This window comes from Chelonoidis abingdonii, chromosome 4, assembly GCF_003597395.2.
Source record: "Chelonoidis abingdonii isolate Lonesome George chromosome 4, CheloAbing_2.0, whole genome shotgun sequence".
Lineage (NCBI taxonomy): Eukaryota > Metazoa > Chordata > Testudines > Testudinidae > Chelonoidis > Chelonoidis abingdonii.
The window spans coordinates 109619594-109646072 of record NC_133772.1 but is presented as its reverse complement, the minus strand read 5'-3'; the positions used below and the strand labels follow the sequence as shown (position 1 = coordinate 109646072).

Below are 26479 nucleotides of genomic sequence, written 5' to 3'. Positions count from 1 at the left end.
CACCCACAATCAGAGTGCAGGGAAATGCATTAAAGGAAAAAACTCTTTATGGTTATGGGTCAGGAACTATACAGCCTCCTTGCCCTCTGAATGGCTGAGACGACTCCCTCAAGTAGGATGTGTAATAGCTTGATGTTTATATTTACTAATGAAAGATGAGTTAGTAGATGGGTTTGAATTGTTTAATTTAAATTCTGTTGACAAGGACTGTGAGAAGAGGGGCCTGGGTGAAGGAAGGGAATGCTCCAATAGTCTAAATTTATTTCCCCAAAGTCATGTGTTCACTTTTTAGAACTGTAACTTGAAATTTAACAGTTGTATAATATTTCCTACATTACAGGTGCAATGTGAGGTTAATGTCTGTAAATTGTTGAGGTCCTCAGAAGGCAGACTGTATATACATGCAAAGTATTATTTTAAAAGAAATATATACATATATAAATTAATGACCTCTTAGTCCATTTAAAAAAAAATATCCAGATGTTAGATTTTTCCTTAACATACAGTCTAATCCTCAAGAACCCTTGTTGGAACAACAATTTTCAGTGGAGGAGATAAACGTAATCCCAGACGCCATAATGAATTAGCAAAGATTAAAGACCTGTTCGGGAAAAGAAGAGTTGATTCTTATCAGTGAACTGTACTATTTGCTTTAAACCGGAAAGAAACAGAAGGTCCCTTTCCCAATCAGTAAAACACAGATACAGTACAAAAAATCTTAACTGGGCTACTGCAATTTGAACTGTGCCCTAATTAGCGTTTTCCAAGCAATATTCTACATGCAAAAGTACCAGCACCTGATTCATATCCAGTATCGCAGGGCGAGGGCCAGGGATTTCCCCCTAGCAAGAGTCAGGAACTATGGAACTGTAATAGGGCAGGAGCACAAGGACCGGAGCTGCAGACCACCACCTCAGCTGGAGGAGGAGGAACAACAGCTTTACAACCAGCTGGACACCACTGATGTTGGAAGAGTCTTCCTTCTTTACTATGAACTATGGATTTCTTTCCTCTTTGCTGACTGGCTGTTAGCTCCACCTTCTTCCCATCCCCCTTCCTCACGGTCTCTTGGTTGCCAGCCTCACTTTCCCTGTCCTCCATGATCCTTCCTGCTCATGTGTCATTGGCCTCCCTGAACTGAAGAAATGTTACAATTCTGAAGGAGGTCTGAGGAGGAAAAATAAACAATTTTGCCATACTGAATGCAAGTTGGTGCTAGACACCTGGGAACAGACACATCTATTTAGGGAACTAACATGGCTCCCATAACATCTGAACCCTGTTGGAGATACAATCAAGGATACAAATGAACAGAGGAAGTGGTAGATTAGGAGTAAAAAAATCAGGACTTGAAGAGTGAGTGTGTGTGCGCGTGCGCGTGTGTGTTTTCCCTAAATGAGTTCAGGTATACTCATGAGTAAGCCAAATTAAGGCATACCCACAACAGATACATGCCTAGGACCCGGCTCCCAGACACATACGATGACATCAAAATCACCTCTTCCATAAAAGGAAATCTTAAAAACATGATGTGAGTGTAACCGATGCAACGATGTCAGCCTGAGTCTGCAGACAGCCTCTGGGAGAGGGATGAACAGCAACAATTAGAGGCAGGGGAGAAATCACGTGGCCCACACCCAGTACAAGAGCAGATCATATCCCCACTGCTCTGGATGCAGGGTCAGCTTTAAGCTGATTCCCCCGATTTCCCGGAATTGGGCCCCGTGCCTGCGCCTAAGAGGGCCCTGCGCCTTAGGCATCTTTTTAATTTTTTTTTATTTTATACTCACTCGGCGGCGAGGGTGCGTGTGCGTCTCCTCCGGGTCTTTGATGGCATTTCGGCGGCAGGGGGTGGGTGTCTGCTCCAGGGCTTTGGCAGCATTTCGGCGGCAAGGGGGCCTTTGGTGCCACAGAAGACTCGGAGCGGACCCCCCACTACCAAAGTGCCACCGAAGCCCCGGACTGCCGCCGGGTATTAGAATTGGGCCCCGCCATTCATAAAGCCGGCCCTGTCTGGATGGGTAGGATGAAAGGTAGATTAGCTAGTTTGGGGTTGCTGATGCCCCACAAATCTCTGTGAGGCGGATTCCGTGGGTTGGGAGAGGATGGAGGCTCAGATACGCTTTGGGTTCTACTTCTCCACTCTGGCCTTCTGACTTCACAGGTCAAATTGCGAGGGGGTGGGGGTGAGGGAGGGAAAGAGGACTGGTATCTGCCAATCACCATTAGTTTATGACACCAAACTCAGACTCTATTCACAGTAGACTGCACAGATCTATGGGCCTCCCTCTCTTTTCTTCGGACTTGTCTTCGCTAGTATATTAATTCAAGTCCTGTCCACAAACAAAACCCCTTAACTCAAGTGTGGTGGTGCTTTTAACTGGAGTTGGCTGACCCATAATGGGAAATAGGCTACAGCATGAGTTAGCACAATTCATTAGCTGCTAACACAACTACTCCTGCAGCATGGACAGAGGCTAAGGGTAAGTCTATACTACCCACCGGATCGGCGGGTAGTGTTCAATGTATTGGGGATTGATTTATTGTGTCTCGGCTAGATGCAATAAATCGATCCCGGAATCGAGGCCTGTACTCCACCTCGGCAGGAGGGGTAAGTGGAGTCGATGGGGGAGCTGTGGTGGTCGACTCGCCGGCATGAGGACGGCCAGGGAAGTCAAACTAAGAAGCTTCGACTTCAGTTACACAAATAGCGTAGCTGAAGTTGCATATCTTAGTTTGAACTTCCCCCCTAGTGTAGCCCAGGCCTAAGTGTCACTCCAGTGATGATAATTGCCCAATACCTTCCCAGAATTTCACCATCTGTCCAAAAAGGACAGACAGTTCTCTCACAATTCAGTGAGAGTGGTTCAGCTTACTTCAGTTGCAAAGAACCCTGGGACATGTTCCCAGAAGTCTTAGTGCCATCAGTATGAACACAGCAGCTCCAGTGTTATTTCACTGTGTGACTACCCTCTCTCAAACTAGGGTAACTTAAGAGAAGTAACTTGAGTGTAGGTCACTGAGGATTAATGCAGGTTACCATGCTTTGGTAAAAGTGAATGTGCCCTGTTGTCGCACTTCTCTGAGGTGCTGTTTCAGGGCCCTGTAGATTCAGGCAGACAACACTGCATCTGTCTATACAGACTTCACATTTACAAAGTTTTCTCCCAAGGATTAGCAACTTAGTTCTTACCCGGTGGGGGGGGAGAGATTCTGAAGAACAATATGCCAGCCATAAAAAGGTGCTGAGTTACTGACTCTGTCAAATTTGAGCCCTGCTCAAAGTAGAGACAATAGCTGAATTGTGAGAATGGATGAATGTGGCCCAGGGATATAGCAGAGAAGAGAGAAGCCAAAGACAGTATGCTGAAAGAGAACGAGGGGAAAGGAGAAATGCTGACACTAACTGAAGAAAAGCCAGGAGTACAGAATTGAGAAATATAAGGAGGAAGAGAAAATACAACAGGAATGAGCACTAGAACCATGCAGTGTCTTAAGATCTACAGGACACTTCCCAGTTTCCACGGCTGGTCCCAGACTCCAGGTCAGGTTTACAAAAGATGGTCAATTTCCAGGCTTGGAGAAACTGGAGGTGGGGACTGCAAAGGAAAGTCTCACCATAATGGCTCAGAGCTACTGAGTGGCAGGTTATCAGCAGAGAGGTAACATCTAATTGGCTGGGGAATGCTAGGGGGTGGAACCTCTGCTGAGAGCCTCCCTCTTTGTAGCTCTCAGCTGATAAATTGACACCTCTCCTTCCAGACCCCACCCCTCTAGCTTCCTGAACCCTGGAAATTGACCATCATTGCTAACTGCCCCTCCCACCCCACTTCAGAACCCTGGTAGAGCTCCAGCTCTTTGATCTGCCAGACACTCAGATGGGGGGGTACTCCCTGTTGGCTTTGCTTCTTCTCGGTCTCTCCTGCTCCCTCACAGTCTCTTCCCTCATGTCTCACTTGTTCCATAGGTCTGCTGCTCAAGCTACTGTCCATTTCACCTGCCCACTATGGAGGACAGATATAGCTGCCTCCTCTGGCCCTTGTCTCAGTTGGCTCATGTCGCTCAATCCATTGCACCCACCACTTGGAGGGGAAGAAGAAAAGTGTCGCAGAGGAGCAGCTCCAGACAGACCTATGGGTCTGAGAGACTAGAATGAGAAAGGGACAATGCAGAGAAAGATGTGAAAAATAATAGGAGGAAAGAGAGGGTTAATAAAGGAAAAAGGAATAAATGGAATGAAAATTACCAAGAAATTTTGCACAAATTTAAGGTCAGAATTCTCTTTTTAAATTAACTTCAGACTCCCCCTCCTGCTACTCCAAACTCTACCCTGGGTGCTACACCTGGGCTGCCCTGCTCAATGCTACTTCCTAACCCCTCATCCCAACCTTCTTCATCCCCATCCCACACCCTCATTGACACTTCCTCAGTTCATCTCCAACGGTTCTCTATTTTTCCACTTTTAAAGCCTAGCCACTCCCCACAAGAGTCCCTGCACCAGGTGCACCACTAGAGGGAGAAGAAGGAACTCACGGTCTCTCTACAGGTCCTTTCACATCCTCATGAGTCTATGGAAACTGTACACATTTCTTTTGTGCTTTAAGAACACTCAATTTATTCAGGTAAACCAGAAACTAAGCGTAGAAATATTAGAGGCAACACAGAGACTATCTGTTGAAAAGCCAAATGACAGCTTGGCCTACTACCCGGAAACATCCGTCACCCAGCCCTTTTCTGCTGGGATTTGTGTTGAATAACGTTCACTGCAGGTTAATAATTAGTTTTTAGCATAAGAGTCTAGTGTAGTTTTCCTCTCCCCCGGAGAGAAAAACAGGCTGAGCGATTTTTAGATTATATGCTCTGATAAGACACAGGCTCCTGACTCCCTATGTGCATGTGCCATACAAGCCACCTGCTCTATAGAGCTGCCACTGGGGACACCCTGGAAAAGATTTAATAATACTGTGCTCCCTGGAGATGTTACTCAAAAACCTGAGCTGAATTTTCATCCTATATCACAAAGTAAAATTTTGTGTACCAAATCCTACCAGCAGAATCTAAGGCAATCCCTAGAAAAGACTGATACTCCACATTAACAGAAATGTGATTTCATATTAAATGAGAATTTGCCATGCTTGCAGTAGCAAGAACATGATGGAACATAGGAACTGACAGACCGGATCAGATCAGTGATCCAGCTAGTCTGGTATCCTGTCTTTGTCAATAGCTAGTATCAGAAGCTTCAGAGAAAGATGCAAGAAACTCCATAGTGAACAGTTACAAAAAAACCTTCTCACAGAGAAAGATGCTCTCATCCCTCAGGAATGGTTAGTTGACACCCTGCAGCTTGAGGTTTTATATCCCTCCTAAAAATACTTATTTCTAATATAACTATGTATGTTATTATCCATGATTGTGTCTGAACCTTTTTTGAATCCTGCTAAATTCTTGGCCTCCATGATACTGTGGCAGTAAATACTACAGGTTAACAAGGCACAATGTAAAAAAAAAAAATTGCTTTTATCAGTTTTAGCCTGATTGCCTTTCTGTTTCACTGAATCTCCCTTCTTTTTAGGGCTGAGAAAGAGTCCGCAGGTACTCTCAATTGATCTTCTCTGCACTGGTCTTTATTTTATATACCTGTATCATGTGCCCTCTCAAAACTAACCAATCCCCACCTTTTCAATCTCTCCTCATACAGAAGTCTCCTGATTTATAAGCAACAGACCGTCTAGGAATGAAAAATGCACTTTTAAAGACTATCTTGAGAAATTACTACATGCTAAAGACTCTTCCAGAAGTGACCTTGTGCAACCTGAGTAATCTTATCTGTAAAATGGGGAGAATCATACTTGCTTTCCTTCTGGTGAATGGTTGTGAGGCCAATAAAAATGGCCGCAAAGTGCCGAGAATTAAGGCCAATCTGAGGAAGAGTGGGACTCCGATCACGCTTTCCTGTCTCCCAACCCGGTGCCTACTTCAGGCCAGAGGGAATTTATGTAGAGTGGAGGAAGAGTCATCATTCTCCCTGTGTCCTGCAGGGAGCTACAGAGTCATGTGGGTACTCTGAAACATTCCAGCAGGCTCACCACGGCTTAGGGATACATGGAAAGCCAGGCAGTGCAGCAGGAGCTGGAACACTGCCAGAGCATTTACCAATTGTAAAAACTCTGTTTGCACAAATGCTGATTTTTTGTAGCTAACAACTGCCAAATCTGGACACATTTTTCAAGAGAAGTCTGATTTGAGGACACTCTTCATGCCAAATTTCAACTTCTTACTCAAAAAAAAAAAAAATCACAAAAAACCCACAAGCATAATATTAGGTAATGTTAATAGAGAAGTTGCTGCCAGTCCAGCTTATTTAATAAGAGTACCCTTTACACACATCCTTGTGGCACCCCTTTCTAGACACCTTCTCCCCGTCTCAGCTCATATCATCACAGTTATTTCAAAATCTGATGTTGCCAAACTTATCAAAATGAGTCTTCCTTGAAGAAGAAAGTCCATGTCAATTTGAAGTTTAATTAATAGCTTTGTTTGATTATCAATGTACTATAAATTTTTTTGTAAAAAACATTTTCATACATAACTCTAAATAATGACAGCAGAAGATATTATTTACTACTTGCTGGTAAGGGGCCCAACAGTGTTCTCGGAGCTGTACGAGAGACAAAACATTAAAGAAAGTTCCTGCCCCAAAGACCTAATAATCCATAAAACAAAAAGCAGGAGGACCGGAAGAGAGAACTAACTTAAGGTACTTCTACAGTACAGATGCTACAATTGTGCCGCAGTAGCACTGGAACGTAGACATTTGCTAGAGTGAAGAGATGGGGTTTTCTGTCAATGTAGTGACCTCCCCAAGAGGCAGTAGCTAGGTCAAAGGAAGAATTCTTCAGTTGATTAGTGGTATCTACACTGGAGCTTAGGTCAGCTAGAGTACATCACTCAGAAAAATTCACATCCCTGAGCAATGAAGTTAGGTAAACCTAACTTGTAGGTGCAGACCAGGTCTCTTTTTCCTCCTCTCTTTATCTATAATGTTGGGATTAGAAGGAGACTCAATGTGGGTGTTTGTGGGATTTGCAGAAATAGTGAGTCTTTTGAAAAGATATGAATGAGGAGAGGGTAAGAGTCTGACATGCTACTATGGGGTCAAGATTAGCAACAGTAGTGAAGTAAAAGGAGGCATGATAAAGAGACAAGCTCTCTTTAGATTCTATTCTGTTCAGGTTTCAGTACCATACCCATCACTTAGCCGTGATCACCTTCCATGGAGAGAGAGTTTTATGGGACCTCAAAGGCAAGGATGAGACATTTACACTGAGTAAGGTGAGCAAAGAGCCAGTTAAGGTATTCAAAAGAGGAGAATTACATGGTTGTATTGATGGGTGTGGAATGTCACTTAAACTGTTGTGATTGAGAGGAGGTGGCAACATGGGTATCAGAAAGACTGTGGAGAAAGTGCAAAAACCAGGATGGGAAACTGAAGATATGAACAAGTGTTTTAACTGCTGGAACAGAAAGAAAGGTTCCACTTTTCAATATGCGGGGTAGGAAGAAATGGCAGCATTTGGTCATAGCCTGGATGTATTTGAACTAAAAAAATAAATCCCCTCCGTGCTATCATCAACCATGTAATATTTCAGTCCCAAAAGTATATAATGGTCTCAAAACCAAAACTGAAATCAGGGCTTCAGGTGGGAGCATCCAATTCAACCTCAGCCAAAGTGTTGCTACTCTTTGGGTATTGCTGCTCCTAGGTGTTTTGACCTATATTCCTTCTAAGAGCAGGAAACCTAACTTCTTTCATCAGTCAGCTTCCACCTGGGTTGTTTGCTTGTGTCAAGAGTTCTCTGAAAGGACCCATCTGAGAGCAGGGCATATTCAGATGTTCCTTTATATTTTGTGTGAACTAAGGGCTTGTCTACATGGTGCAGCAGTGCACAATATGGGGGTGTGATTTCTCAAGCACACTAAGTGGTCTGTGTAGACAACGATGGCGCACACTAAAAGGTCCCTAATACGCTTTAACATATTGCTATTTGAAATAGTACTACGATAAAGCGCGTTAGGGAAGTCTAGTGCACACCAGCAGGGTCTACATGGACCAATTGGTGCACAACACATTAGTGCTCTGCAGAAATCACACTCCATAGTGCACATTACCCCACCATGTGGACAAGCCCTAAACTATCCACCGCCACACCCGATTCTTGGGAGTAGGAGAATACAAACAGCCCTACAAACTTTTGGAGAATCTGACCGCTCTACTAGAGGGAAAGAATCTGAAGACTTATTTTGATGGATGCACCAACTTCTATGGAGGCAGTGTGGTCTAGTGGACTGGGCATCAATGACCTGCCATGTAACCTTATGTAAGTAACTTCCCTTCTCGATGCCTGAGTTTCCCCACTGAGGAGATATATAGCGGAAGCTCTGTAAAGCGGTTTGAGACTGACAGAAGAAAAGTACCATGAAATAGCTAAGTATTATTTTTTAATTTTGGGCTCAGACACACACAAATGATTGGGATCTTTTCCCAGTCATTCCAAGGACTTAGGCAAAGAGTCTGAAGAGCCTTCTGGGACCCTCTGTATCAGGACAGCTATTGCAGGAAGGCCAGTCAAAGGAACCTGAGTCCTCAAAGCATCCGGCCATGAAGACCACTCAACAGAGATCATTTGTCAGGACAAGGAGTCCCAAATCCTGATCTCTTGCCCCATCTGCTATGGCAGAGGGAGACTAATGGCCAGACAAAATCCAAACAGAAAAACAAGAAAAATACTTATCTTACTACTAGAGAAAAGCCTTCAACTAAATATTGTGGGCTAGCTATCCCGGCACACCTACCGACACATTACCTGGAGTACTACAGAGCCTAGGCCCCCTTGTGTTGGACCAGGCCTGAACTACAATAAGCACTGTACAAATACAGAACAAAAAAGACAGCCCCAACCCAAAGAACTTACAACAGATGGATGCAGACAGACTGACAAGGGAGTACCAGGGAACAATGAAACAATACTGGTCAGCATGGTAGGCAGTAGTATCAGCACACCAGCGGCCTAACAACTGTTACGTCTTTTGTAGGCATCACACAAAGGAGAGATTTGAAGGAGGATAATGAGATAGCTTTGGGGATGTTCACAGGGAGCGAGTCCCAACACAAGAGGCAGCATAGGAGAAAGCATGAAGGTGCCTATTTGAAAAGTTAGCAGGTGGGTGATGGAGGCTGGCATCATGGGTCAACTGGAGGCAGGAGTCAACCTCTTGATAGTGAAGAGAGATGACAGGGAGGGTGAGGGATAGGATGTGAAAGGCCTCAAAATGAAGACAAGTAGCTTATGTTTGATGCGATAAGAGAAGAGGGAGCCAGTGGAGGGATACAGAATACTTTTTAATTTAAATTTAACTTATTTCTTGCAGGCTACATAGCAGCAGTAAGGGTTTAGAAGGGAATCTAAGGACCCTTTCCACAGCTTACCTGAATCAAGCTGCTTGGGAACAATAAGATACTTCAGCTTTTATTTATGTTCAATGATTTCATTAGCTCATTGTTTATATTTCTCCTGTATACTGAGCAATGTACTTCCAGGTAACTAGAGGAGATTTCATAAAGAGGAGAGGAAAATGCAGCAGAACTGGGGATTCCCTGAATGGGGAAGTATAAGAATCCTTTATTTTCAGCCATGACTGGTTATCATCTGACATAGATCACTGTCCTTATGTTTTAATTAGAGGAAGTGGCATTCATCCTAAACAATCTAACATCCCCTTCCACATATGACTCACATTCACTGGATCTGCAAATGCATCCGTTGCTACTGCCTGGAGAAAGCTGCAGCCATTTCTAGGAGGATAACACAAGGTCTGAGCTGGTGACCACTGTGTCACCACTCACAAGGAAGAGAGTTTAAATTATTCTCTCTTCATTGCCAAACTTAGTGAAAGCTCAGCATCCAAATCACTGCTTATTTGCCCACATGGCACATAAATACCAAGATGATCAGCAACTTAGAAATACCTTAGACAGGTAGATAGACAGACAATGTAATGCCAGGAAACAGAGGCTTGTTAACAGGGCTGTCCAAGTGCTGGGTATATCTAGGATTTATGGCATTTAAAGAAATGTTATGAAATCCAGAAAGCAGAGATTTTGCCAGTCAGACACAGTAAGCCAGTGTTACATTCCTTGCTCATTAATCTATGCAGGTGCCAGCTTTTACCTTCCACACTAGGCGGGGACGCTCTAAAATCCCTGTCTGCATTAAGAAGCGATCTGCAACCATGCACCAAAGAAATAGGAAAAATGTGGCCTGCAAGAGTTAAGGCACTGCTTAGCTGTAAGAAGACAGAGTAGTGGGGGTGCATTTTCAATGCCATCTGCTGGATAAAATGGACAATTTCAGTTATGGTTAGTGGGAGCTGCGTTTCTTATTACCTCTCAACAGCAACAAATCTCTTCTCCATATTACGTCCTGATGTGGAGACCAAAGGTATGCGTTCAACTACTTATTAAGCAGCTACTCCCCAGCACCACCACTGTGGCCAGAAAAGAAAACAAACAGAGTCAGTTTAATCCTTGATGAGGAGTAAGGGGGAAGGTGTTGGTTCTTGCATCGAATTTTATCGTAGCTGAGTAACTCTCCTGCATTACCTGATAGCTTTGAATTCGTGTTAGTAATCATAAACTTTACTTCGCTGATTAATAGCATATGGTGCAGGCGCAAGGAATCCAGCACCCTGGAGAAGTACCTTCAATTAAATTTGACAGGAAGAGCATTGATGTCTTGGTGTGAAACCCAGTGTTGGCTATGGTCCGTCCTGGAAGCATTATCACATTGGAGTCAGCATGCAGCTCTGTGTACACAGATTTATTGGCAAGGACATGAGAATGGGAAAATATATCAATGTTATCTAAAAAAAATTCTTTGAGTAGGAAGGTCCACAGATTATTGCAATGATTACTACCTGCACCACGCAGGTAGTGGGCAGAACCAGAAACAAGAAGAGGGAAGGACCATCATCCTGAAGAGCCCACCAGTTATAGATGACGTCTATAGCTAAGAGTGATAATCACAGAACAAGTCAGATAAGGTAACACCACAGGAGTCTGGGACAAACATTTGTTACTACAGAGCCAATGAAAAGGTTGCTTCTTGCTGAAAACAACAAAACAGCATTCTAATGTTTTCCGCGAGTTACAACTATATAGTCCCAGGTGGGTCAGATCCGAAAGCCACATTCACCGAAGCATGGCATTCTCATTTGTAGAATCCAGTAAATTTACACAAAAGATCATGTTGCTGCTTTACACATTTCCTCATAAGTAAATGTACCTTTCCCTTCATGATGTTGTCATCACTCAAACAGTGAGCTCTAGCAGACTGATGGAGTGTCCTTCTCAGTAGACTTCTAAGATTGTCCATTGAATCCTCCTGGAAATGGAACCCTTAGAGACTGTCTTGCCCTCTATATGATGGTTAGTAAAGAACAGGTCAGGTCTGAGGATTTCCAAAAGAACTTTGTGTGCTGGATATATATGTTGAGGACTCTATAAATATCCAGAAAATGTCATTTCAATTCTAAAGGATGCGTGGATTTGGGCAGAGAGAGGAGAAAGTGCTCTCAATAAAAGTGAGTTGATCGTAGGCATGAGACTATCCTGAGGACCACTTAATTGGCCCAAGAGGTGCAGCAACTGGATTGCACCGACTGGGTTCCCAGGACAGAAATCCTTCTTGATGACATGATAGCTAGACGTCATCAACTTGTTTTTTCTTAAAGAGAGATTCTTCTCTTCAATGCTCAAAGAGAGATTCTGTGAGAGCATTCAGATCCAGCTTGAGATCCCATGCTTGAGCCCTGTGTACTTTTGGCAGGCTTGTAAATGTTGCAACTATAAGCATCTTTTGATGTCTGGAAATCCTCTTCTTGCCTGCTGACTGAAGGATTCTGGATGCAGCAGCTACTTCAGAAGAAAGGATACTGGACTAGATGGACCTTTGGTCTGACCCAGTATGGCCATTCTTATGTACTTAAAATTGAACAGTACATGTTGACAAACCCACATTTACACCATCATGTGGGAACTCTAGGATAGCCAACGGATGCAAGAGACAGAGAAACTCCTTTCAATTTACATGAGTGGAGGAAACCTTGGGCATACTCGGGAATATGCAATGCTGGCAGACTAGAGACCAGCAAAGGTTTGATCAAACTGATAGAGTACCCCTTTTTCAAACATGTCTCAAAAGCCAAGCTGCTAATTTTTAGTTTCCTTGGATCCAGCAGGTAGATCAGTCTGTGGGAGAAATGACTCTTTCAGAGGGAAGGGATATTGGTTGCTATACTGAAGAGATTTGACAACCTTGGCTACTAAAGGATGATTAGAATTATCTGTCCCTCTTGATCTTCCAAAATAGCCTGGAAATTAGAAATTTTGGAGGAAAAAAACAAGTAAGAGGATATTGGGTCACATCTGGGAGAGAGCATCTATGTCTACTGTCTCCAGATATCTCCTGCTGGAGAAGAACCTGAGTATATTCTGTTGAATCTATAAAATAAATCCAGCGATGACATTCTTAGGAACTTGGTCAAATGAAGAAAGACCCCGGCATATAGAGCCTGGTCTACCAGTAAGATTAAGATTTTGTCACAGTTATTTTCAGTAAAACTCAGAGACAGATCATGGGCAATACACAAAAACTCATGGAAGCCTGTGGCCTCTCTGTGATTTTTACTAAAAATAACAAGTGGGGCTGAGGGAGTAGGAATGATAGCTCTGGAGCCTCCAGCACCCCCGGTGGCTCCAGAGCCATGAGGCTCACGCCACCCTGGGCTGAAGCTGAAAAAAAATGTCACAGAGGTCTCTGAAAGTCATGGAATCTGTGACCTCCGTGACAAAATCTTATTCTTATTGATCAGAAACTAGCTCAGCCAGTCTTCTAGAGAGTTAATTTTCTTCTTATGTGCCAAGTGCACAGAAATTAAATATTCCTTTCTGCCCAAGATATCAGAAAAGTGCTTCCTTCTACAAGGAAGACGATTTGGATTGTCTCTGCTTGCTAACATAGGCATGGTTCAGGTATTGCCAGTCATGCACAGAATCCCTCTGTAAGAGAGAGAAGGTAATACAGCTTGAAGGGTACAGTGGATTGCTCCTAATACTAGCCAATTGTTGCTGAGTTTTCTTTACGTCTTGTCCTCTGAATAAGGTCCTATAGCGTGGTGTCAGAAGTCACGACTAGCTGAGCAGGTCCCACTATTGGATGGGCACTGGTAAATCTGCAAGGTCTTGTCCATCAAAACGACAGGACAACTATGAGCAGAATTTCTACTGTTGAGAAGTGAAACCCAGTGGATAATGGGAGTAATGAAAGGAAGGTCTGGAGGGGTCTCATGATGCTTTGACCACTGAAGAATGTTGATGGGAGACCATCTGTGACAGGGTATACAAAACCCCACGCTGGGCAGCCAGGGGATAAGAAACTGCTCTGGGCTCAGCCAGCCCCGCCCTGCCACACCTGTAGGAAATGCTCTAACTGGAGGAGGAATAAAAATGGCAGGGGAGCAGCTCATTTGGTGGCAGACCAGGGAAGAGAGCAGACTTGCTACTCATAGCTCTAGCAGAGGAGTGCTGAGGGAAAGGCAGAATCTCTCCCCACAACAACTGCCCAAAGGTCCCTCCCTGAGGGAAGGAAGAGCCTGCTACAGAGAGCCTGAGAGGGAGGTACTCCCCTCTTCTTTTCATATGGACTGAGTTTTGTTAATTCCCCTTTATTTTGTTTGGACTGCCCCCCGCAGGGGAAAGCTTTAGGACTGACATGGCCCAGGAGGGTGGGCCATACTGCAGAAGGAGGCAGTTGGCACCTGAGAAAGGAGGAGAGCTACCCCAGCTACACTCAGCCACCAGAAGATGCCTTATGGTCAGTGGACATCCTTCATGCCTCCTAGACTAAGATGGCAACTTTAGGACAATCACGGGGGCAGAGGGGATGATAGGAAGTGGCCCATGGAGGGCAACCTTAAGCAGCCCCTGGCTGTCAGAGCACTGATAGTCCTCAAACGACCCTGGGTCAGAGCCTTATGGAGCAGAGGGCCTGGGCTCCTGTACCAACAACCCAACTACAAGTCATGGGCCTAAGCCCCAACCACTAGGTGATGCTACTCTACCAACCCATAACTAGGAAGGGACCATCACAGCATTTCACCGAAAACATCCGTTAGGGCTTGCAACAATGAGGAGGGAAGGATGATGGCTAATAGAGCTACTTCTTGGAGCCTAGATTCTCTCTCCTGGGAGAAAAATACTCTGTGATGGATTGTGTCACAGTTCCGAAAAGGAGAATATACTGAGCTTGTTGTAGTTGACTCTCATCCCAATTTATCAACACATGACACATGGCAATACCGGACATTTCCCTTGATATATTTCCAATTAGCACTAGTCTAGACTAGGAAAAGGTAAATGGAGACCTCTTCCTATCCAAGGACTGCAAAAGTCTACAAGAAACTTAGTAAATACCATTAGCTCCAACACAAGACCAAAAGGCAGGTAGAACCCACAATGGGAAGAAACCACTTCTAGTAGCTCTTTCTCTGCCTGCACCTCCAGGGGCCCTGGCCAAATGGGCACCCTGACCTTGAGGGCTTCTACCAAGGTCCTGGCCTTGACTTGCTGGGAATCCAGTCTGCATGCGCCAGCCGACAAAAATTGGTGAATCACCCCCTGTGAGAGATGTCTGTTGGTGGAGTCTATCAGAAAGCAAGTACGAGTTTCAGGAGGAGCTGGTTCATTTAAGTAGCGTCTGAGAGAACGAGGACTCCATTGACAGGATACATATAAAGAAGTCTGGCATGAAGGGTGCTAGCCAACTAGAGAAGAATATAGCGGCACCAGAGGAAGAAGCAGAATTGGCTGCTCTGCAAGGAGGAGACTGGCTGCCGGCTGCTCTAGGCAGCAGAAAGTGCTCTGCCCCACACTCAAGTCCCCCGTCCATCAAGGTCAACAACCAATATGCTGTCCTGGCAGTAGGAAGGGGGGAACAGACCCCAATGGCCAAGGAACAGGAGCCACATGCTCCCAAGACTGGGAAGGTCACAGCCACTGCACCTAAGAAAAGACAATGTAGGGTGGGGGTGGTCAGGGACTCCTTTCTTAGGGGGACAGAGGCATCCATTTGCTGATCTGATGTCCTGTGAGGTACACTGCCTGCCCAGAGCCCGCATCTGTGAAGTCATAGAAAAGTTGTCAAGGCTCATCCATTTCTCTCTGCTTATATACTACTCTATGCTGCTCATCCACATGGGCACTAATGATACTGCCGCGTATAACCCTGAGCAGACCAGCATGACTACAGAGCTCTGGGAGCAAAGGTGAAGGAGTTGGGGGTGCAGGTAGTGGTCTCAACCATCCTCTTGGTTTTGGGTAAAGGCCCAGACAGAGGGACACATCCTGAAGATGAATGCATGGCTGCACAGATGATAGCAATGGGAGGGCTTTGGCTTCCTTGATCATGGGATGCTGTTCCAGGAAGGATGACTGTTGGGAAGAGAAGGGGTCCACCTGACCAAAAAGGGGAAGAGCATTTTTAGACACTGACCTGCCAACCTAGTGCGGAGGGCTTTAACCTGGCTCAAAGTGGGCAAGTGACAAAAGCCCACATGCAGGTATAAACAAAGGTGACCTTAACAGAAGGCTAGGTGTTGGGAGGAAATGGAAAAGTACAATAGGTCACAGGAGCAAAAAAAGAGAGACAGTGCGGAAATCTTACACATCTATATATAAACAGAAGGAGTATGAGGAATAAACAGGAAGAACTTGAAGTATTAACACATAAGCTAAATTATGACTTAACTTGCTCCACTAAATTTTGATGGGATAAATCTCATTGCTGGAATATTGATATAGAGGAGTACAGCTTGTTCAGGAAGGACAGGCAGGATAAAAAGGAGGCGGTGTTGCATTATACATCAAAAATGTATATAACTTGTTCTGAGGTCCAGAAGGAGGTGAGAGGCCAGCTGAAAGTCTCTGGGTGAAGATAAAGGTGGGGTGAGGCAGAGTGGCGAAGGAAGGAGTGACCTTATGGCAGGAGTGATAACCTGCCAAATCCAGAGGAGGAAGTGGATGAGGCATTTCTAGAACAAACAACAGAAATATCCAAAACACAAGACCTAGTAGCAAAGGGAGACTTTAACTACCAACACATCTCTGTTGGAAAAATAATACAGCAAAACAAAAGGTGTCCAATAAGTTCTTGGAATATTCTGGGGATAACTCCTTGTTTTAGAAGGGAGAAAAAGTAACCAGGGAGGCAGCCATTTTAGACTTCATTCTGACTAACTGGAAGAAATTAGTTATGAATTTAAAGGTGGAAGGTAATTTGAGTGAAAGTGATCATGGAATGATAGATTTCATAAACCTAATGAAAGGAAAGTGTAAAAGCAGCAGAATAAGGACTTCAAGAAAAGCTGGTTTAACAAACTCGGAACTGGTAGGTAAGGTCCTCTAGGAAGAAAATCTAAGAAAAAAAGAGTTCAGAAGAGTTGGTAGTTTCTCAAAGAGACAATATTAAAAAAAGGCATAACAACTAACTATTCTGATGCTTAGGAAAGACAGGAAGAATAGTAAGATGCCAATATGGCTGCATTAGGAGCTCTTTAATGACCTGCTCTGACACCACGCTGCGCCCTGGAAACGGCCAGCAGGAGGTCCGGCTCCTAAGTGGGGGGGCCACGGGGCTCAGCACACTGCCCCTGCCCCGAGCACTAGCTCTGCAGTCCCATGGGCCTGGAACTGGCCAATGGGAGCTGGGGGGAGGGCGTGCCTGGGGGTGAAAGCTGCATTGAGCTGAAACTGCTGCGGACTGCTTCCGGGGTGCAGCACAGTCTGTGGCGCCAGGACAGGCAGGAAGCCTGCTTAGCATGCCTGCTGAGCTGCTGACTGGAAGCTGCCTGCAGGAAACTCATGCTTTAATCCCCTGCCCCAAACCTGGAGCCCCTTCCTGCTCCCCAAAACCCTCATCCCCAGCCCCATCCCAGAGCCTGCACTCCCAACCCAGAGCCCTGACCCCCCTCTTGTACCTCCAACCCTCTGCTCAAGCCCAGAGCCCCCTCCCACACCATGAACCCCTCATTCCTGGCCCCATCCCACAGCCCTCACCCCAGCATTCCAACCCTCTGCCCCAGCCCTGAGCCCCCCTCCCATACCCCAAAACCCTAATTCCCACCTCCGTTGGGTGATGGACATCAACAATTTTCTTCAACTAGGTCACCGAAAAACAAAGTTTGAAAACCACTGAGCTAGAATACTGTGTCCAAATCTGGGAGCCATACTTTAGCACAGATGTGGACAAACTGGAGAGAGTCCAGAGGAGAGCAACAAAAATGATAAAAGGTTTAAAAAACCAGATCTATGAGGAAACATTAATAAAACTGGGTATGTTTAGTCCTGAAAAAAGAGAGCTTGGGGAGGGACCAGATAACAGTTTTCAAATAAGTTAAGGAGTGTTACAATGAGGAGGGCGATCACATGTTCTCCATGTCCACTGAAATAAAACAAGTAGTAATGGCCTTAATCTGCTGCAGGGGAGATTTAGGTTAAACGTTAGGAAAAAAACTTTCTAACTAGAAGCATAGTTAAGCACTGGAATAGGCTTCCAAGGGAGGTAGTGGAATCCGTATTACTGGAGGTTTTTAAGAACAGGTTAGAGAAACACCTGTCAGGGATGGTCTAGGTAGATTTGGTCCTGCCTCAGTGCAGGGGGCTTCATTAGATGACCTCCTGAGGTCCCCTCCAGCCCTACATTTCTCCGATTCTGTGACTGAGTAGAGGAAATTACAAGATCCATACTGGAATTGGAGAAATCTGAAGTGGCCAAATGGGAACACAAAAATGAGCCTCCTTTAGGTTGACAAAAGTCAGGAAATAGCTGTCAAGATGGAAGCCTAAGCTGTCTTCAAGATTTCCATCTGTTGCATCTGGAACTCCTGGGGGCTAGAAAGACACATAAAAGTTTGCTTCATCTTGGCCCTTCTTCCATGAGACAGAGTTTGATTCAGATTTCTGCACCATTTTGAGGTTTTTTCCCTTGCTTTTCTCGTTCTTGCCCTTCTCAGAAGTGTGGCAAGAGTGCAATTGAGGAGGAGGAGGTAGAGAAAACTTTCTTTTCTGGTAATTTCTTTAAGGAAATAACCTCAGTGACATTCCTTTTGGGTAAGAGTTATGGTTGAGAGTCTAAGAGGGAGATACTGCCCACTTCCTGGGGTAACTGCTGCTCTGTAAGCATCCTAATCTATCTGCTCACGGGGATAGTGTCCTCAACAAGACAATCTCTAGCCCATGAAGAGAAATCCCATAGGGATATAACCAGCTGGGTGCTACCAAAGGGCAATGCTTAAGGCTGAGCCAGCTCAGAGGGAATAATTTGCCACCTCAAAAAGTTTTGCTGAATGAAGAAATCACTGTTGACTCAATCTGGGGAATCTCCAGGCCAGGAGACAACTGAGTAAGCCACTGGGATCCAGGACTGGGGGGTCCAATTGTCAGATGGGGAGGGAAGGAAGCAGATGGAAAGGGAATAGTATCTCACTTGCTTCATGTCTCCAGTGCCCCATAGTTACTCTCTGACCCCTAGGGGCCAAGGGATTGGAAGTGGTGACTTCTAGACCCTTTGCTGCATCCATGGTCTTTGAAACAGGTCCAAGCACTTTCATGTTTTTTTCTCCAACTGCCTTGCCAGTGGCCAACTTCTGTTCTGCCCTCAGGAGGGAGCAGAAGAAACTGGGTACTCTCCAATGGATGGATCTGGTACCAAAGTTTACGCATACTGGGTTGCTGGAGTTAGAGATGGGGTTGCAGGCACGCAAGTGGTGCTGTGAAGATGCTAGACTGACAGAATATGCAAAGCACTCTGCCTAATTACAGGGGACTAGCACAAGGAACAAGTCCTTGCCTTACACGTCTTTGCCTTCTCTTCACAGCCTGCACTCTTCATGGAAGGGCTGCCAGGAAGATGTAAGCACAGCTGCAGACACAGGAAAAGAAAGAACACAAAGAAAAAATCCCTCTGGGATAAGATGTCCAGAGGAGCAAGAACTTTCCCACTGGGAATACTTGTTAGGTCTCAGCTCTCTGAAGCCAGACAGGTCAAAGATGATCAAAGAAATCATAGAATATCAGGGTTGGAAGGGAACTCAGGAGGTCATCTAGACCAATCCTCTGCACAAAGCAGGACCAATCCCCAATTTTTTGCCCCAGAGCCCTAAATGGCCCCCTCAGGAACTGAACTCACAACCCTGGATTTAGCAAGCCAATGTTCAAACCACTGAGCTATCCCCATTTGAAAGAGAAAAAACATAGTTGTTTTGTCTGGCTCTGATGCAGGAGCATCTCATTCACCTAAAGAGGCAAAACTAGACTGACAAGCTTTTTAATAGGATAGTCTCTTCCTTCCAGTTGTGCTTCTGCCCTATAGATACATGGAAGCTGAAGACCTATTATGAGCATCTGAGGACCTTGCTGCAATGGAGACTGTGACACATTCACATGTGAATAAGGCCTGGTGCATAATTCTGAGTCTATCTGGTAGAGTATGTATATATAGGAAGGAGGGCACTTAACCCACTTACGGTCCAATTCAGCTTTATTTCATACTCATTGCATCACACACAAAAAGCATTAATATTTTATGATACAAGTCCTAATGCTAAATTTTCCCCCCTTCTCCATACTAAAAATTCACTTGGCCTATAACAAAGGAAACAAGAAACCAAAAGCCTTATGTTTAAGTAACAAGGTCCATGTAAAACAGCATCTACATTTATTACAGCCTCTAATCCCTTCTCTTGTCTTCTCCACAGTCTCCAACTACCATTCAAGTACCTATGATTGGACATCCTGGAACTGAAGGGAGTATTGCTCTATTCAAATACCAGAGTACTGCTCTCCCTCATGAAACTCTAATTACAAGCAAACCACAGGGTCCTTGAAAACACTACGACAGAATGTGAAAAAAGCTACAGTCTTCTCTGCTTCAGAGAAACAAAACAGGCTGGTATTGAAAACAAGAGGAAGTGATCTAGCCAAACAAGAGAGGCTCTGAAAGGTGAGCAAACCCCACAAGCCACGCACTCATTATTACAGTGTCGACACCATACTTGTTAAAAATGTATATTTTAATTTTCTGTATTGCTAAAGATCCCAATTTGCCCAGGGATCTAGCTAAGCTGCCATTTTCTACCACGACAGAGTCTAATCTTTATTTAATGGATTTAGCATCTATCTTCACTAGAGTGGTCTCTAAGGGAAAGAGGAGGGGAGTATGAAGGGGTATAGAAGAGATGATCAGAGCCCCCCTCTCCTTCATCCATCCAGTGCTCATGTTTGTGTTCAAAATTCAATTACCTCCTTATTGATACTTCACAGAGATATTTAAGCTGCAAACATGAAGCCCTGATTTCCCAGGGGGCCGTGCCCCTCTCTATTTCACTGCTCTGCTTCCCCCAGGGTGAATTCCTGAGGCGTCCATATTAATAGGTAATCAGTCACAATTCATTTATTAAACAGCTAGCAAGGTTTATCAGCCTGCCCTGATTAGCCGGAAGAAGGCACTGAATTCCTAATTTATTTATGGAAATGTAAGTGTCTTTTTGAATTCCATTCAGGAGAGACAGGGGTGCTGTGGGCTTGGCATGCTGAATTCTAACAGGAAAGCAGCAGGCAGACTAGCTACCAGGAAGCATGCTGCTTCATCCTAGGAAATGCACTGCAGTGACCCTTAGCATGGTCAATGGATTTAGGGCCCAGAACCTGCTGTACCAGAATTCATTAGATTGTTTGTCACAAAGTGGGTATTATTACCCTTTACAACTATTAAAACTGTAATCCCAAGGACACTGAATGTAGATTGGTTGAAAAGTGGTTCTTAAACTGAGTAAGGTTAAGAACCTCAGTGAAATCACAGAGTAAGGGAAAACAAAAATAATACTTTCCAAGAAATTTTAACATAAGAGGTTTAGAACAACTTTAAAGGGACTGTTAGGTCCCATTCAGCCCAAAATACTGATTTTGTAAAATTTAGATTTTGGAAAAATTAAGACCAATAGAATTGTTTTCATTATTTAACTGTTGCCACTGGAATTTTAAGGCAAACACCCCACTGTATTTGGCAGCGCTATGCTACTTCAGCATAATCAGAAAGTGAAACTGACTAAAAACAACAAATACCTCTACTCTTCTACTTCAAAAGTGAGCAAAATGCAAAAGGTAAGCAAACATAGGCCTGGATCCTGCAAAGACCTATGTGTGTGCTTACATTTATGCACAGGAGTGGTCCCAGTTGAGTCAGTGGGACTATTCACATGTGTAAACTGAAGCTTGCACATAGGTCTCTGAAGAATCAGGACCATAAATAGTGAAAACTAAATAAAAAAAATTAAACTCTTTCCATTTTCAAGTGACATCTTAAAAAACACATTTGATTTTTTTTTTTAAAACACCAACTACTTGTAACATCTGAGATCACTATGATTAAGAGAGATTAGGGGAAAATATTCTTCTCTCTTCCCCCTACTCCCTATTTGTGTGTAGTCATTTTACCATTTCCTTTGTTGTTTTTGTGAGTTTTTAACAAAGCAACTGGAAAGAGAAAAACCTTTTCTGGGAAATGGGTCTGCTCAACCACAAAAACTGTCAAGATGTCCAGAGGCAGGTGTAGAGCCCAAGAGTTCTTTTATTTCATTTTTAAAATAATTGTCTAGATTTTAAATTGACAGGGTCACTAATTAATTAAGATGTTATTTGGAAACAGATAAGAAAGTTTGCTTAAATAATTTGAGAGTGTCCTTCTAATAGCCATTTTTGAGTCACTGTTATTAGACAAATCACTATTTTTGTCCTGTGACTTTAATGCTCTGATCTAGTCTTTAACTGACCAAGAAAGTACTCATAACTAACGCACTCACTGCTTAAATAACGGAGACTGAGGATGTTACACTAAGGTCTTGTCTATACAGAACCTTACTATACAGAAGTTACATTGATTTATCTAAAAATCAAATAAAAAACTGATTTAGTTAAACCAGTTTTAAACTGGTTAAGTTTACAGATGCACGACAAACTATAAACCAGATTTAAATCTCTTTAAGAGTTTCCATGTGAGAGTTTGTGCTATTTACTAAATTAGTTTAAAATCACAGCTGTAGTAAAACCAGTGCAACTCTGTTTAGACCAGACCTACAGTGCAGACTATAGGGAAAAAAAAAAAAAAAAAAGCATCTGTCGTAAGTCACAGACTTTGACATACTGGATCAGCTACCTGGCCCATCTAGCAGGGATCAATAACTGATGCCTCAGAGTAAGGAAAAAAAAAAAGTCACACAAAGTGCACCTGGCTAAATGCACAATGTTGCACACAGGATAAATTTCTTCCTGACCCTTATGGCAACTGGCTCATACCCTGGAGCTTTAGATTTGAGTTTCCTCATCATTAAAGCAGTATACTGTGAAAGGGTGAGTATGAGTAAACTACTGATACATGCGTCAGATGTGTTGGCAGGATCCAAGTGCTGTCAACTGTCTCAGAAATGAACCAGCAGCTTAATTCTTAGTAATATCCATTCATTAATATACATTTCAATTAAACTAAAAGTTTTTAAAAAATTGGAGGTTGGCAGACTGTACAAAGTATCTTTCCACTGTGAAAGTAGTTTCTAGGAAAAGGATAAGAAAAAATAGGAAAAAAGGTCTAAATATAATTTCTCCACTGTGTGTTTCAGTAAGGCAGTCCCAATTAGGCACCCTTGGAAATTGATGCCCAGCTGTGATATGATCAAACAAGCCCAATAAAAACAAGCAGATTGTGACTTTGGACAAACAGTGCCCTCAACCCATCACAGCTTTCAGACCTACAAATGTCATCAATTGGTATAAAGTTATCCGACCCCTTCCTAAATCTTGCCACAGTACATAGCAATGACTTCCTTCAGCAGTGAATTCACAATATTGATTTCAGGCTACAGTATTTATATACCCTTTACAGAACATGACAGAAACCAGTCCTGAGCAAGTTACAGGACTTGATTCAGCAAAGCACTTAAACGCGACTTCAGTGGCACTTAAGCACATGTTTAAAGTGCTTTGCTGAATCAAGGCTTAAATTCAGCATAGTTTTCTTATTATCAACACACAAACTTCTGCTTATACAGAGAATATCTAAGCAGGGCCACATGCATTTCACAACTGTGTAGAATCTGCACCGGCATCTGTAACATAATCCACCCCTTGCTGCTGAATTTTGCTCAAGCGTCTAAGCTTTTCCTTTTAAGAAAAGTTGTTTTCTAGTCCTTATGGTTGTGAAGATACACACTCTGTTCATGTCTCCCAGGGTAAGCAATGCTCTGTTGTCTTCTTGAGTCTCCAGTCAGTCAGAAACAATTGCTCTGAGAGCTGTGGATTGCTCCATTTATACCAATAAAGTGTTTATTCCTTAAATTGTTTTATTTAGGTTTCAGTGTCAACATGGTCAACTATAACATTGCTGATCCTTTTATCATATAGGTGAAGTACTCAACCCATAATCCCAAACTGCCTCCTTTGCCTGTCCATCTGTCAAAAGTCCCAAGTGTCCCCACCTAGCTGCCAAAATCTTCAGTTTCCTCCCTGGCAGCTTCTATGAGGGAGTTATGCATTGATCTTGTATGACAGCGTATACTGAAAACACAGACATAGAAGAATTTAGTAACACAATGGAAAACATTCCACTACTGTCTTTATTGCTTTATTCATTTTTGTACTGAAGTCATTTAAAATTGCCATTTTAATTTACGTGAATCTGCTACAGAATTTCCAGTCTCTCCCACTGTAGTATCACATAATCAACAGACCTCGATGCAGAATATAGGGTAAGCTTTCTGTACAATTCAGAATGCCAGGTTTATAAGTACAGGGCACAGTCTACTATAGGTATCATTCTTCCCTTTCTGAAATGCACAGTTTCACACAACTTAATGGGGAATGCCTATTACTCTACTGTATATTTTGTGTGTTACTGTACACTAATGTACACGGTTTCAATAAGTGATAGAATAATTATTTCATGGGTCTCTTGTATACACATTCAGTACACCTACACTAGACTTTTTCTCGTGCCTTTTACATAGTTTCATACAGTACATACACAGGAATCACTTCCCCCACAACTTAGTTACCCCTGTGGAAAAATGGGCAGCTGTTTAAACATACATCAGCACTACACAACACAGTAGAGATAAGATCCATCTTAGCTTTTGTTTTAATTGATGCTGCTTGGGAAAATTAGACTGTAATTACCTATACTGGTATTTTGCCCATGATAACTGAGGTTAATATCCCACCCTTACAAAAAATGTATGGGATTAATGACCCCAAGTCATCATGACCTTTGTCATACATCTCATCCAAAGTACAACATTTCCAACATTACAGAGCCCCCTAGAGCCGTGATGGGGTAATAGTTCAGTACTGACTCAGAGAGAAAAGCAATATCTACTGAATCACCAACATTTCTTCCTGCAACACCTGAGTTTTCCTTAGAGGATTCCCATACAATTACTGACCAAGCTTGATCCTGCTTAGATGAGGAGATCTGAGATCAAAACCCAAGGCGATGTAGATGCAAGCACATTTTAATAACTCACAGTTCAATGTGGGGTTTAATAAACTCAGTGTTTGTCAAATCACTTGTAGAGCCTTAGAGATTTAATAATCTGCTGTTGGGCATGTTCACTAACTTTGTCCACACACACACACAGAAGGGCTGAGACAATACACTGTATTTGCTGCAGGTCACCAATGATCTGACAAGTCAAGTTTTCCGTGACAGATTGTAATGGCACCAAAACACTTACTACCATTGTGTAGCTTAAAATAAATGTTTGATGAAGTGCTAGATGTGTAGTAATCACCCATGTACAAAGTGCTACATGTGTAGTTGTTCCTATAAATGCAAAACGATGACTGCATAGAACAATGAAGGTGCCTAAGATAATTATTTATTTGAATGTTTTGTTGGGCTTTTTGTTTCCAAAAGTTGTGATGTCTTTCAGTAAAATACAATGCAGAAATTTGTTTAATCAATAGCAGATCTCTTAAAATCACCACCATTCTCTAGACTAAGATGTAACAATCCATTCAGTAACAACACTTTCTCAAGATTAATTTGTAAACCAAAATCTCTGTTTACCCAACAGAAGGATTATGTCAGGTGTTGAGCGGGTTTTCTTTCCTTCTTTCACATTACTACTGAGTAGGTATAGGATCCCAAAGATGTAAGATGAATAAGAGGAAATTCACTGAACGAACACAAAATTCAAATAACTAAGCAGTCTTATATCCATGAAAAGGAGTAAATGTAACTTAATCCTCTCCACACCATGGTTGAAAATTTCTACAAAAAAAGGATGTGTCAACTCAGTCACCGTTCTGGGACATCAGAAAAAAAATAATCAAACGCAATGATGGAACAGCTGGACAACATCAGCCGTAAGTCTGTCTTTCGAAGTGTTTGAGGCATATGTTAAAACACTGCAAGTTGTTTGAGACTAGCTTCCTGCATGCTAATTTGTCAGCCTTGTTATTAAGGCTTGAGGTTGTTGGATGTCCACGGAGTGTCAATCTCTTGGAGATTAAAAAATTCACAAAAGAGACAGCCTTCAAAACATTCTTTTATATGGAGACAAAGTAGGATTTTATTACCAAAATAGACGTATAACAGTCAGTGTTTCACTGAAAGAAGGGGGGCAACTGACAGTGAATATGATGAGAAAATGCAGCACATGCAATCTTCTGGCTTGCATGGTACTGAGGACTCCCTTCAGCAGTCAGGCCATGACTCAGTGAATCCTAGAAAATCTTTCCCTTTTAGTGGGACACAATTCCCAGAGTACCCTCTCATAAAGTCCCAGTGACTATTCCCTATGGATCATTTTGGCTTTCAATTTAAAACTACATTTTCCAGAATGCTTTTTTAAAGCTCTTCCATCAGGCAGAAGCTAGCTCTTTAAAAAATCAAGCCTCTTCAAGGGGTGATTTTCACTAGAGAGGTGAAGGCCAAAGGAATCCCCATATTCAACACAGAAGAATATTCAATAGCATTTAAAACCATAAAGAAAAAGCCTGTCGTTGAATCAGGTATCAGTATGGGACTATTCCAACTCTCCTTGAGGTCAACAGGAGTATTTCCATCGATTTCAAAGGTGTGTGTGGGGGTGGGGGGGGTATAAGAACCATGAGAAAGAGATTATAAGCATGAGTTAAGCCTGAACACTGGAAATTAATTTCATTCTCTTCCCCTCCCTGAACATGGCACCCTGCTCGTTTCCCTTTCCACCTTGGTCAGCCCTGGTGAAAGGCCCAAATTCTTGAAGAAAAAATGTGAACAGCAACCCTCAAAGAGAACAAAAGCCAGAGGAAAGAGAGAAAGTATTAATT

The 26479-nt window shown here is 43.2% G+C and overlaps 1 protein-coding gene across 4 annotated transcripts in view; it reads right to left on the bottom strand.

Annotated features, from left to right (window-relative positions):
* The window catches only part of LIN52 (lin-52 DREAM MuvB core complex component), a 69755-nt gene that overhangs the window by 18258 nt on the left and 25018 nt on the right, over nt 1-26479 (bottom strand). Inside the window, exon 6 of one of the 4 annotated variants that reach the window (XM_032801977.2) lies at nt 23774-25436. The exons of the other annotated variants lie outside the window; for them this stretch is intronic. Within the exon in view, the coding sequence (XP_032657868.1) occupies nt 25435-25436 (2 nt within the window). The 3' untranslated portion in view covers nt 23774-25434. Of the gene's footprint in view, nt 1-23773; nt 25437-26479 lie in introns of those variants that run through there. 4 annotated transcript variants of the gene reach the window in all.